The 13,863-nt window shown below is 38.3% G+C and overlaps 2 protein-coding genes across 2 annotated transcripts in view; one reads left to right on the top strand and one right to left on the bottom strand.

The window, feature by feature from the left end:
- Positions 1-13,863, top strand: part of CENPP (centromere protein P) — a 125,374-nt gene that overhangs the window by 10,189 nt on the left and 101,322 nt on the right. The window lies entirely within an intron of this gene.
- On the bottom strand, positions 1,651-13,822 carry OGN (osteoglycin). Its single transcript, XM_051793199.1, has 7 exons — positions 13,630-13,822; positions 12,756-13,008; positions 8,635-8,719; positions 6,260-6,418; positions 5,533-5,735; positions 4,871-4,966; positions 1,651-4,339 (listed from the first exon to the last, which is right to left on the bottom strand). The coding sequence occupies exons 2-7, from the start codon at positions 12,921-12,923 to the stop codon at positions 4,169-4,171; spliced, it is 882 nt and encodes a 293-aa protein (XP_051649159.1). The 5' UTR covers positions 12,924-13,008; positions 13,630-13,822; the 3' UTR covers positions 1,651-4,168.

The raw sequence follows: 13,863 nt of genomic DNA, 5'->3' as shown, positions 1-13,863 counted from the left end.
TAAACAATTAATCCTTGGAGTAAAAATACATCAGTCTGACAGACAAAACATCTTACACGGTGCTTAATGTTAGAGGAGGATGTTTATGTGCTTAATTATTTGTGGTTTTTTAGTTCAGTTTTTCTTTACCTCAAGCATTTACTCTCACTGAACCCAGTTCCATCTGTACTTTTCAGCTGGAATATGAAGTGGGAACTGCATTGTTTCCTATTTTTTGAATGTTTTAGGCCTTTGAGTTCTGTGCCAAGCTAATCCATTTCTATTATCAAATCAACCAGAACAGAGGAAAAAAAATACTATTTTCTGATAATGTTAAAAAATAATCCTGTCCTCAGCTGAGCAATAAACTGATATTGTCTAATCCTGCTGGCTGTTGAATAAAGGCTTTTCTTTAATCCCTCCATAGAAAAGGTAGAGCACCCAGGGCTTTATGGCTTTGTGATTGTTTTTTTTCAAGCTTCACTTGATGCTTTTTGATCCTTATATGAGCCTCATGACAGCAGTCACTGGTTTCTGGGACAGTGATTCAGTAAACTACTGGAAATATTTCTCATTTTGAAGTATAATAAAAAAAAAGCAGAAATAGAAAGAAGGTAGGTTTGGAGATAATTTTTACTCACAAAAAATTGTTGTGTATATAAGCAGTTTTAAAAGTATTTATTCAGATGTTGAGTGTAAATAATGAAGGGATCTATTAATTGCTAAAATATGTGTGAACATAAATTCTCTGAAGACATATTACAAGTTTGTCAATATATTAGAGATGTTCTTTCTAAAGGTATTTTTATTTCCATGGACAAGGATGCTGTTTGGGAGAATATTTACCAAGTATGACTGCCTAAGTGTTTATGAAGAGGGTTTTTTTAGGCCTTCTTATTTCTGCTAGCATTAATAATCATTTCATTTAGAAACAGAAGACATTCTCAGGTAAGAGAATTAATAAAAGCTTCAAAGATCAACTCTGACAATTCAAATGACCAGCTTGCAAAGGAGAATGTGTATTTGTAACTTAATATTCTGTAATAATTTGTGTGAAAGAACTAGAGGTATGTTTTTACCATATGCATAAAAACAACTGCAAAGTCTTATCCTGTTAATGTTCACACTCACACAACATTAAAAATGAGTCTGTAATCTTTGTATTGATTTCCACCCTGCCCCAACCTGCTCTCTACTGCAAATATCCAGGTAGGTAACTGTGCACTGCACTGGAGAGACTGTTTGGGGTGGAGTCTTGGGTTTATAGCTTTTTGAAGATGTAAAAGAAAATTGCCCAGGCTGCCAAGTAGAAATAACCAGTTTCTCATACTTTACTTTTGGTGTAAAAACACCAAATTTTTTCTTTCCTGTTAGTTTTCATACTTGAAAAGACATCAATAATGTAGAAGTGACTGAATACTTCAGATAATACTGAATGTTTGAGATGAATGACAGTTCAAGGCAGTGCTTCAAATAGATTTTGAAGGGGTAAATGAAGTGTCCCCCGAGTATTTTGTATGGCAGGTCTAACTGTATTGTCATAATAAATATTATGTCTGCAAATGGAGTTACAGCTGCAAATAATTTTCTGATCTTCCTCTGCTGTGAGGATGAACAACTGAAACAGGTTGGCAATGCTGGGAGAGCAGATTGTTGAAGCTGACACTGATAAACAAGAAAAAAAAATTCAAGTTTTATTGGAAATACAGAACAGAAATGAGTGATAGGAAAAAAAATAGAATGGTTTACATTCAGCTTGATACATTCAGCTTGATATTAGTACTGGTCACACAAATAGAAGGTGAAAATCCTCCCTGCTGAAGCCCTTCTCACTTCTTGTTTTGATTATTTACCTTGCTATGGCTGGGGAAAGGAAATTAAAACACATCAGATAACTTACTGCCTTCATTGGGCATTCAGAATGTACCAGTTGTGTGTTTTCATTTGCTTACGAAGTATTAAGAGTATTAATTAGCATTACTGGTGATAATGAGCACATTTCAAAAATATCTACAACGTTTTGATGTCAAATGAATGATGTGGCAGTGTTAGGTCTCAGAATGTTTACTGGTGTGATATATTACAAAACTCTGCTTGTTTTTATGTGTACACTTATAATTGTTTTCCTAGGAAGAGTTTTGGTGATATTGACTGATCCTATTCATACTGGAAAGAACTCTTTTTTTTTTTTTCCTTAATAATAATGATTTGTGATGAGAAAAAGATCAGAGGCCACTACTTATGTAACTTAGAGGAAACACCCAGCTGTGTTTTCTCCATCTTAGGCTTTTATCCTAAGAGGGATGAGAGAATTGGTGGCTTGAAATTGGAATGTGTTTTTTTACATGCTTTGGAGTCATTTTTAAACTTTTGCTAAAAACCTGGAAACATCAAAGTTTTATGACTGACTTGGAAAAATTAAAACCAAGTATTGCTGTCGGACTCTGGGTTTGGTCTCAGTTGTATCAAGGTAATGGAATTTCTTGTTATACCAAGTGACTTAAAATGAAAAATACTGGGGATTGCTGTGTCTTTCTTGGGTAGTGGGTTCAGATCAAAAATATTTTTGTGCTGCATTTCATGGTTGCATCCTCTTTCCAGAAAGGTGAGCCCACAGTTGATGCTTGACAAAGTTACTTAAAAACTGACTGAAAGTCTCTTAAGCCTCAGCACTGAGTGACAGAACATCAGTGTGTTCAGAATTAAGTGGGCATCAATTCCCCAGAGCACAAGCACTAACAAATCAAGGCTTAGCTAAATAAGATAAATAAAATACAAAATATCTTGTACAATCAGTATTCTAGATGTACTGATACATCATCATGCATTTGATGCTTAACTATATCTACAAATTAGGAATCTATACTAGCTTCAGACTTAGAGTTGATGTGGCAATAGGAACTAGCACACCTTTGGCATTTACACCTCTGGTAGGGATTTGAGGGGAGAAACAATGTCAGAAGTTTATAGTTGTGTAATAAAAAATATTGTGTTCCTATATCAGTTATGTCTAGTTTCAGATAAACTGACTGTCAAGGCCTGCACACTCAATTTGTGTTAAAGTAGTTGAATGAAATGGTGCTTGAAGTTAGCTTTTTTTTTTTTTAGATTAGTGATAGAATCACCTTCTCTTTTTAATTTGAAAGTCTGATTTAATTTTTCCCTAATGAGCAGAAGTATTGTTGTACAAGGATAATTCTGTTTCTTCGCACTGACATCTAGCTGAAATACTTATTTACAGGTAAGAAACATGACTTCAGCTTGCTGTTAATTATATTGTCACATTTCCTTTAAGAAAAGCTGTGGAACAAGGCTCAGTCTCCATCATTCATTAATAGCTTTAGTCATAATTAATTGTCATACGATGCTGGACTTTGACCATTGTGTTAAAATGGGAAACTGGTGTTGCAAAAACAGCTCTTGTGAGTACAGCTCAGCAAAACTTATATATTTCACTTAAAACTGCCCTGTGTAAAAATAAAACCTGTATTTTTATACATACACATTCTTAGGTGATTTTCAAAGTAAAACAGTAGGAGGAGATTTAACACAACCTTGAAAAGTTCCAGTTGCTATATTGCTTGGTGAACTAAACCTTAATAGGAATTGTTTTCATTTTTTCACAAACCAAGTTTTTAAGGAAACTTTAATGAAATTAACCTTTGAGAAGTTCTGTTTCTAAACATAACTTTCTTTTGTATGCATCTTCATCCAGTACACTTTTGAAGGGCAACTGAAGAGATTTCATTTCAGATTAAAAGAGTGGCACTGGAATTGAAAGAAGTATTTTGCCTGTGTAGCTTGCTCCAAGAGTGTGCTGCATTTATCTGAAAGTCAAATGTGGTGATTGTTCTGAATACTGGCAAAGAATGTGAACCAGCAGTTACTGTGTGATTTTACCTACACGAAAAGTGATGAAGTGAAGGTTGAGCTGTGTGTGCATATGTGTATTTTTACACTTTCATTAACAGAAAAGATTCTGACAGCAGTGACACCAAAACTACTGAATAAAGTGACTGTTTAGAAATAGTTATTTCCAAGCAGAACCACACTTGAACGTCGTAGAAGGTTCTGGGTATGCAGGGAAAACAGCATTAGTGGGGGAGAGGATAGGAGCTTGTAACCAGAGGGAGAGAGGATCCTTTGTTACCAGGGCTGAGCTGTGGGCTGTGCAGTGGCAGGAGCAGGGTTAGTAGTAGGTGCCCACGGGCAGCATTCTCAGGCAGGAGAAGGCGTTGACGTGCTTGGCCAGGACGATGGGGTTGCCCTCCATCCTGATCTCGTCCATGCGCGTGCGGATGTACCGCGTGTTGTTGGACTTGCAGAACGTGTCGTCCGTGATGGTGGTGATGTTGTTGTACTGCAGAACAAAACAGTTTAGGAAACACACAGCCAGTTATATACACATGTACCTGTATAGGTGGAAGATTTTTCACACTTTAATTTTATTCCTCTTGCCCTCCTATTTTGTCATATTTGATTTGTCTGTAGAATAGGCTGAGTTGGAAGGGACCCATTAGGATCATCCAATCCAACTCCAGGCCCTGTGCAGGGCACCCCAAGAATTCCATCATTTACTTCAGATATGTAGGAACCAAGTCTTTTCAAACTGATCAAATGACTTGACATTGTTATTGATGTATGGAATGTATTGCTGATATAAAGTTTTTGCTTATTTTTGCAATTTCCTATCCTCGATGTACAGACCTAATAATAAATCCTTGCATGGTAATTAGCTACCAAACAACTTCAAACTTCTGGATGGTTGTGGCCATACAGATTAAACTGTTTTATTTGGAGGAGCATTTAACAATTGTAGTGGAAACTGCTTCAAAAGAGAATGAGTTTCTTTGAAAGTATGTAACTAATGAGGGAAATGCTTTTTGAATACCTGAAGGTGAAGAATCCGCAGGCTCTCCGGTAGGTTCAGCGGAACAGACTCCAGTGCATTGTGCCCCAAGTAGAGGTAGGCCAAATTTGTGAGCTTCTGTTAAAGAGAAATTACTAATGCTGGTATTGCTTACTTGAAGTTAAATAACTTGTGCCTGTTAGAAGACATCAGTATTTTTTTCTGATCACAGAGAAAGCCTGGAAACTGATATAAGACAGAACATTGTTTTACTGCGAATGTTGAATTCTATTATATTGAGAAACTCATAGGGCAGGCCTTCTATGTCTTGGAAATTTCAGTGTCAGTACATTGGTTATAAAACTTGAGACCACTATAAAGCTCCATCTTTGTTTATCAGTATTTCTGTGGTCCTCAGAACTGTATTTGAGTTTTTGAACTGAGCTTTTCTTTGCATGTAAGAGAGAAAGGAGGTAGGTAAGGTATTTTGTAGAAAAATATGGTTTACATGAAGGGCACGAGAGTGCACAAAGGACTGATCTTCCAGAGTGCCTTAAAAGCCAAGGAACAGCTGGAAAACTTCATCACAGTTTGTTTCTTAGATTACAATAAACACAGGAAAGGGAATTTGGTGGCAGACTGAATAGTCTGGTTACTAACTTGAATTTACTTTGGTCACCTAAATTACTGGGTTTTTTCCTTACCTTGAAAGCATTTGCTTTGATTCCTCTGCTCTTGATTCTGTTTTGGTTTGCGTTAAATGTTGTTAGTTTGGGAGGTAGAACAGGAAGTTTTACAAGTCGATTTTCAGCAAGAGAAAGTTCTTCCAACAACAGAAGCTTTGAGAAGGCTCCATCTTCTATTTCTTCTATCCTGTTTCCACTAAAATCAATTCTTCTCAAGGTAGCTTTACATAAAAGAAATGACAATCTAAATATTGACTCTATAATTACGTGGCATGTGAAATATGTATGGCTGCATATGTTAAAGGTTACACTGCTGGCTGCAGCATCTGAATTGTGATCTACAAGTGCAAATACTATGAAAATGTGGATAAAACCCACATCTGGATTTTCTCACGGTCTTCAATTGAAAAAAAAGAAGAGAAAATACTCTGAATCCTTCTTGTTGTCTTAGAGACAACATGATTTCAGATATTCATAGAATTTGTCATGCTGTCGAGTGAGAGAGCTGGGAGAGATGTCCCTGGAGCATTTGAAGGAAAAGTAATGCCTGCTCATTTAACACTGGCTGGGATGCAGAGTTGAATTTTATTTTTAGCAATCTGCTCTTTCCCTGATGGTTTGGGAGAATTAAGATGTTTACATGGTCCAAAAGGTGTTTCCATTTTACCTTTGCAGTTCCTTTTCTGACACGGGCATTCAAATATACTATCAGGTGAGCAGAAATTAAAAGTTGAGCATCACTTACTAATGTCAGCAAAATCTGAGGCTGCAATCCTTTTGATCTTGTTGAACCTTGCATACAGATAAGCTGTCTCCTTGGGCAGGGGGGGCACGGCCTCGATGTCGATCTCCTCGCAGTACACGGACCCGCTCAGGCACACACACAGCAGGCACGTGGGCAGGTCTGAAACCAAACAGTGGTCAATAACTTACACTGGAATGGTCAAAGTAGACTTTTCTGTGGTATCTTTTAAGATTTCCCTTCATTAGATTTAAAAAAAAAAAAAAAAAAAGAAAATTATTCATATCAAGTTCTGAAGAGATTTAACATTCTGAGCTGGTTTGAGTTTTTTATTCTTTGAATCGTGCGTGATTTCTCTGTTCTTATCTGAGCATGTGTTGAAATACTATTGATTGACCTCAGTTCAGTTTAAGTCTTTAATTGGCTTAGAGTGTTGTGAAGAGACTGATCTCTTCTTTGTGGTGACTGGAGACAGGACCTGAAGTTGTGTCAGGGGAAGTTTAGGTTGGAGCTTAGGAAAAGATCCTTCCCCCAGAGGGTGGTTGGGCACTGAACAGGCTCCCCAGGGCAGTGGTCACAGCACCAAGGCTGCCAGAGCTCAAGAAGCATTTGGACAATACCCTCAGGGATGTGGTGTGACTCTTAGGAATGGTCCTGTGCAGGGCTAAGGGTTGGACTTGATGATCCTTGTGGGTCCCCTCCAACTCAGCATATTCTGGGATTCTCTAAGTATGCCAGCTGCAAGTCTGTGACCATGTTAAATGTCACATTTGGAACCATTCTTTAGACAGCAGAAATCCACAAGGAGAAACACCTGGCAGTGCACACATTTGGCACTGTCATTGCATTGGAGCATTTCTGGCAGGTCACATATATTCTGTCTTGCTCCCAGCTACTATTTGGTCTAAAACTTTTGATAAAAAATCCAGCAGTGCTGACTGTATAATTATCCTGGAACCACAGAATGGTTTGGGTTGGAAGGGAACTTAAACCATGTCATTCCAACCCCCTGCCACAGACAGGGACACCTTCCACTAGACCAGGTCACTCAGAGCCCTGTAGACAACCTCCAGCAGTTTTATGCTGAGGTGTTTTTATAGCTCTTGTTTCAAATAGAGGGGAAAAACTTTTTTTTTTTTAATGCAGTTTAAGACCATTGTGGCTTGCCCTGTTCCTCATGGACATTAGCAAAGTACTAGAATTTCTGGTTTGCTTTAATTTTTCATGCCAGCAATATTCAAATACCTATAATGAGTGTGGTTTTGTCACCACTGCTGGGTGCTGTACTGGGTTTTCTGGTTGGCTTCCACCCTGGTCTGTCTGCAGTACAGAGAGCAGGGCCACACCACCAGGGAGTTTGTTATCACTAGAGAGCAAAACAGGATCTTCCCCAACCAGGGAAGAGTTACAGAAGCAGCTGGTCAATACTGGGAACCCAACCCAGCAGGGATAACAGCAATTCTCTTTTTCTTATGCCAGTACTGCACAGAGTGGAATAGATTTTGAGGTCTAGCTCTGTGAATACTATAATTTTTTAGGCTTAAGAGTTCTGCCCTATTTGCCTTTTTTGATTTAGTGTCTTGTTTGTCATTATTAACAAGGCAACAGTTTTTATGCTTGCCTGGGACTAGAAGCTCTGGTGCTCTTGGACACTTGTTCAGCTTTTGACAAGAACTTGTTGACAGATGCTGTTTGGCAATAATTGACCTTGATTAACACTTTGGTGTAGATTGACACTCAACTGGTCTTGCTGAGTCATCAGTTATTTTTGGAGGTTTAGATCACAGACACACAAAATACATGTGTCTTTCTCTCACTGCTCCATTTGGCAGACAAACTTTGTTCCTGTCATGTTTAGAAAGCTCTGTGGCTTGTGAGGAGAAATCTGGACAATGTACCTCAGAGCCTGCAGGAAAATGGCTGGTGAAGAAGGTTCCTGATGTCCTTTCACTGTTGCCCTCCCTGGTCACCAGATGTAAACTGAGAATTGCTGATGTTTCTGAGAAGTCCATGAAGTAACTCAAGCACACCGGATTAAGCCATCATTGTGACTTGGGTAAACTGTGGAACTTACCAGGGGGTGTATTTTGTTTTTCTTGGCTGTCTTGCCTAACTTATTTAACTTGGGAACATCTCAGTGGCAAATATGATTGTAGAGATTCTTACAAGCTGTGCTTTGTGTGTTCAGAGTTTACCTGAGGATCCTTTCAATTTTTCCATCAGAAGTTGGAAGACTTTCCACAGGAGAAATGAAAGAGATTCAAAAATGAAAAGACTAATTCTGTAGCTTTTGTCATCCTTTGCATATTAGATTTTCATATTAAAATATGTTCTTTTGGAGAGCTCAGGCAGGACACTGTTCACATCAGTTGACTTACTTGTATCCTTTGTTGGGGGCACATCCAGTTGGCTGTCGTCCCCTTGCAGCCTTAGGGAAGTGTCAAGAGAAACATTTGTTCCATCCTTTGGGTGAGAGCAGATGTTATTTTAAAAAACAAACAGCAAACAAAAAGCCACAGAGCATTACAAGGATCTGAAATAACATGTGCTTTAAAAGTGAGCTTCCTGTGGCATACCTCCTCTGATATTTAGTTTTTTAAGTACTCTCTCTGCTGGATGACTGATGTGATCTATTATCCCTTTTGCACATGAACTGTTCACTTTGAAAGGCAAGAAGGGAAGCTGCTGCTGCTCATGCTCTTTAGAACAGTAAAGTCCTTCAGGGAAGAACAGTAGAGACAAAATAAAAATAGAGAGAAAATACAGACTACGTGGTGGGAAGGAATATGTAAGAGATGGGTGTCTACAAACACCTGGAGTTCTGAAGATAGATTTTGCACATGGTGCAAAATTGGATAGGATTCTCATGAGGGTAAGTTGTTTTTTGTTTTGCCCAAATAATCTCAGTAAAATGACATTTCCTCAAAGCTATTCAGATGTCCCTGTGGAGATGGTCATTACATCTTTTCAACTGAAGGACAATTTAGTTTACAAATATGTTCCTTTCAGATATTGGCTGAAATTTAGCAATTTGTTTCCATGAACTGCACTTAAATCTGTTCTAAGGTGTGAGCTGCAAACAGAAACGGCTTCTTGTGGTGCAGGAAATGGTAGTCAGGTTCTTTTTTCACTGAACACTGTAGGAATTTGAGAATTACCTGTTATTACTAGGATTGTAGGATACATACAGTGGGTGCAGGGATTAAAGTTGAGGGTTTCAGGTTGACTGTGGCAGTTGTTCTTGGCTCACATAATTTGTTTGTGTTTTTTATTGATGGGGAATACTTGTAGGACAGAGTAAGACAATATGTTTTTTGGTGTGTGTGGCTATTGGAAACACATGGAGGAAAGAACATTATCAGCTGTGGAAGATGTTTTGTTTTAAATGTGGTTAAGGATCAGGCCCTGGCAGGAGCTCTGTTGAAGAGCTGCTTATGCACTGCAAGTGCTCACAAGTCAACCAATGTCAGGTTTTTCATCCCCTTACTCCCCTTTCCTTCAGGCACACAGATAGTCCATCTGTAAGAGCAGTGGGGAAGTAATATTATCTTCCAAGTTACTTTTGATACTGACTTTTAGTTAGTGTTTAATTGCTTGCATAGACTTTTACTGTGGGAATTTTTGTCTTCTGCAAAACAAACCCCTCAGGCTTGACATATAAAGCCTGAGAAACAAATGTCTTGCCCAGCCTCTGTCATTTTGGCCCCTTTTTGGCCTGTCAGTCACCCATCCTTTGGCTCTTCCCTGCATCTGCCTGTCCCTGCTCTGGCTCTGGTTTGGGAGGGGTTGCTTTGCTCCAGTAAAACCAAAGGATTACAGAAGGTTTCTGTAAGATTGAGCTCCCACAGAGCTGTTTGTGAGGCATGGGAAGATGTGGACCTTGGCTGAGGTGACTGTGCCAGCAGAGACTGCTGAGTACAAGGACTGGTAATGGAACAGCTGCCCTGCTGTTGCTGCAGTTTTTTGGCTTGTAAGGGACACTTTTAATGTGCTTGTATGAAAAACCTTTGCTGACACAGCATATCTGTACCAGGTGTAGGTTTCTAGCACAGTATCCTACTTGAGATGTGATCTGTGGAAGAGTGTGGACAGGAATTCTTTGCAGAATTCAATGTACAGCTAATCTCTGCGAGTGGGAAATGTCACAAAAAATTAAAACTGATTATTTGCAGAATGATATTAAATCCACAAAATGAAAAAAATATTTGCTGGTCAGCTATAAAAATTCCTAAGCATGGAGTATCAGTGCACAAGATTGTTTGGATTAGAACCACATGTTCATTGCTTGCATATGTTGGGAATGCACTGAAGGAATATTGGCTTATTTGCATAGTGAAATTCCACCTGCCTCTTGCACTTTACTGTACAGACTTAATTACCCATAGAAAACCACTTAACACTTTACATCTAAATACCTGAACCATCTTCACATTTCTGCAATAACACACCAAGGTCTGTAAAGCTGATAGTTTATATTCAGTGAAATGAATTAGTCCAGATGTGAGACAGTGTCTAATTGGATGGTTCTGTTCTCTTGTGGAAATTAAGATTTCATGTTTTCAAATTGCTAAAATTTTATTCAAGACTGGGTTGGCTGTGGCTTCAAATAATCATTGTAATACATTTTGCTTGGCTGACCTTTTCCTTACCAGTAAACTAAAGTTCATTTGGTTTTGTTGCTCACTAACACAAATGGGTTTCTTCTGATGTTTTTACTAAAAATCTTCTTTCTAACTATGTTCAGGCATGCAGTAAGGAGTTAAATTTGTCATGCACAACAGATTTCTGACTGGGCATGCTTGAGGACATTTTTGGCATGTATTTCAGTTACAGTTAACACTTGAAATATTTGGGAGCTAGAATTTGTGCAGTCAATGAATAGAGGATTTGTTTGTGCACTCCATGACTTAAACTGGGACCACTGGAACTCGTATAGATGTAGTTTTTGCACATAAGGAACTAATTTATTATTTTGCAATGAAAACATGTCATTGGAGAACTGACCTGATGGAAATCATGACTGACTGCATTCCTAGAATTATCTTAGCAGAAATGTTGCCCTTCAGAAGACCTGTAGCTCATGGCACTGCCAGGAGGGACTTTGGTTAGTCTGGGGCACGTCTGTTGGCACCATTCCCATGTAGGTATATTCCTTGTTGGTCTTTTACTGAAACCACAGCAATCATCTTAAAATGATTTCTTGATGAGTGTCTTCTGATGCTGTGCCTAACTGGTTAAAGTTTGCATTTCTGGTATTTTTTAAAAAGTTAGTTGTGAGTGGTTATTCACCTATTAGTTAAGAGTCATTTAAACTGTCTCCTCTTCATGGGTTTATGAAAATGTTACTTCATCACTGTGGCAGATGTCAGATTTAAAAATACCTTAGACATTTTTAGTATAAATATGTAGCTGCTGTTTTTAGTCTAACAGTGGAGTGCTGTAATTTCAGTAGAATTGGGAAAATATTAAAAAGGTATACAAAACTGATCTTTCTATATTTATGCTGCAGTTTTTTAGTCACTATCTTTTGCTGTTGTCTTATTTTTCTTGTTTATCAGACTAAGTTCTTGTCACAAGTACAGTTAATAATGAAAACCTCTTTGAATTTATAATACGTGGTTTGGATATGTTTTATTTTCCTTGGCAATTAGTTTTGGGACAATCACTGCTGGTTTTAATTCTTGATCAGTGTTGTACCTCCTTCTCCTGACGTGTACTGGTTGGGTCTGAACAGAGGTGGGAGGTTTTTAGCTGTCCCTGGCAGCTGAGGCTGTGGCACTTCATTTAACTCTCCCCTGGTTTTGTTTCTTCTGCTTCAGCGTTTAATGCAACAGGTTTGGATGTGGAGCACAGGGCTCCCCGTTTGGGGGTGCTGCTGAGTGCCCTGAGCTGCAGCAGAGATTCTCTTTATTAAGACCTTCAAAGTGTTAATCATGTAGGTGACTCCTGCAGGACTGAGCATTCCATGGAAGTTCAGGGCTGCTGAACTGTTGAGTTGTAAGAAACCCAAACCACCCACCCCTGAAAAAGCCCAGGCAAGAAACTTGATGGTTTGGTAAGTCAAGAGAGAAACTGGTTTATACTGGCAGGTTATGTTCAAGAAAAGGGACTGTTCCAAGTATTGCTTGGACATAAAAAAAGTCATAAATACAGTTACCTTCCTTGTTTTTAAGCAGACTTACTGTGCTAATACATTGCTCAAACAGTTGAGCTAATAACTAGAATATCCTATTCTTGAAACTCTTCCAATTGTAGGCACAGAACTACAGCAGAGTTAAAATGATGCTTTAGTCTTATTTGTGAAACCCTGCCTTCTGTGGCTTTCTCAGACTGTAGCAAGCATAATATTTTTGTGGTTTTGAGTGGCTTTCCCTGTGTCTGAACCTATTGTATGTTTTGCTATTATTCCAAGACTGTTCCACAAAACTCACATGCACATACATCATTCACATACTGCTTAGCAGCTAAAAGTGTTAAAATGAAAATATAAATAAAATACCTTTATTGTATCCTTGGATTGCATTTCATAGTCTTGTTGGATCAGGCTTCCCATGGAAACATCTGTATCATACTCCTCAAACTGGAATGGTTGTTGCTGTAGAGGTGGTGCTGGACTTACCAAAGGTACAAGCACAAACAAAAAGAAAGTAGCCTGCAAAGTCTCCATCCTCCCCTGGAACAATGTTTGAGGCTTTCACTGAGCTGCTGGAGATCTGCTTATGCCTGGACTATGGAGAACACTTTCTTTGGGACTGGAAATGAAAATGCAATCCGTCAAAACAATATTTAAAGCCTAGAGGACTAGTTGGCAGGGCTTTGTAACACATAAGGAACATGGAACAACTTTTAACTCTTGATATCCTTTAATTAGACTCTATAAAAGCTGTTCTTAACACGAGAAGAAACTGGGAAATAACAAACAGCATTTTCCAAGTAGTAAGGAAAATATTATCTTAACTGCATTTTGTTTCTCAGTGTTATTTTTGTCAAAAGCAAGAGGATTTTGTAAATTTATGAAACATTTGGCAAGTGTGTGGCTGGACTAATTAAAACCTGAGAGGTTCAAATGCATTTTTCTGGATTGTCAAAATAAGGATTTTTAAACCTAAATGCTCTATAACAATAATCTTTAATTGTCTTTTACTTTACATTTAAAAGTAAATGAGAACAGATAACTTAATACCCCCTGAATACTTTACAGGTTGTGCACTTTTCAGGCAGGGGGAGGAGGCTGATAAACATAATCCTTCAAGCATTACAAACATGCATGGGATACTTTTGTATCTTCATACAATATTTTCCCCTGTTTACTGTAATGGAGTGTTTTATTCAAGTTTTAGGCTAATATACTTTTAGGAAAAAAGTCCACCTACCTTTTTAGTAGCTTCCAAGTTCTTCAGTGACTGTCATAAAACCAGATATCCTTATCTGTAGGTTATTCTTACCAATGCACTTCAGGTTCAAGTTATGAATTACATCCCACTTGCTGAAATGGATACTCTCTCCGTTTGACAGGCTGAAAAGTACTTTCCATGGGGTAAAAATGCTCTGCCAGCATTCTCTCCCAGGGGGAGAGGTAATATCCTGGAGCAGGGGGTTGTACTTTG

Source organism: Manacus candei, unplaced genomic scaffold (assembly GCF_025592945.1).
Source record: "Manacus candei isolate 608988 ecotype Guabito, Panama unplaced genomic scaffold, ASM2559294v1 h1tg000036l, whole genome shotgun sequence".
Taxonomy (NCBI): domain Eukaryota; kingdom Metazoa; phylum Chordata; class Aves; order Passeriformes; family Pipridae; genus Manacus; species Manacus candei.
Note: the sequence above shows the minus strand (reverse complement) of the source record. Positions and strands in the feature narration are given on the sequence as shown.

Excerpts from the sequence above, each read along its gene's own strand:
- OGN (XM_051793199.1), bottom strand. The coding sequence starts at position 12,923 with ATGGAGACTTTGCAGGCTACTTTCTTTTTGTTTGTGCTTGTACCTTTG. Across the intron at positions 6,419-8,634 it reads GCCCCCAACAAAGGATACAA|ACCTGCCCACGTGCCTGCTG; the intron begins GTAAGTCAACTG and ends GTTTGGTTTCAG. Across the intron at positions 4,967-5,532 it reads TCAAAGCAAATGCTTTCAAG|AAGCTCACAAATTTGGCCTA; the intron begins GTAAGGAAAAAA and ends TCTCTTTAACAG.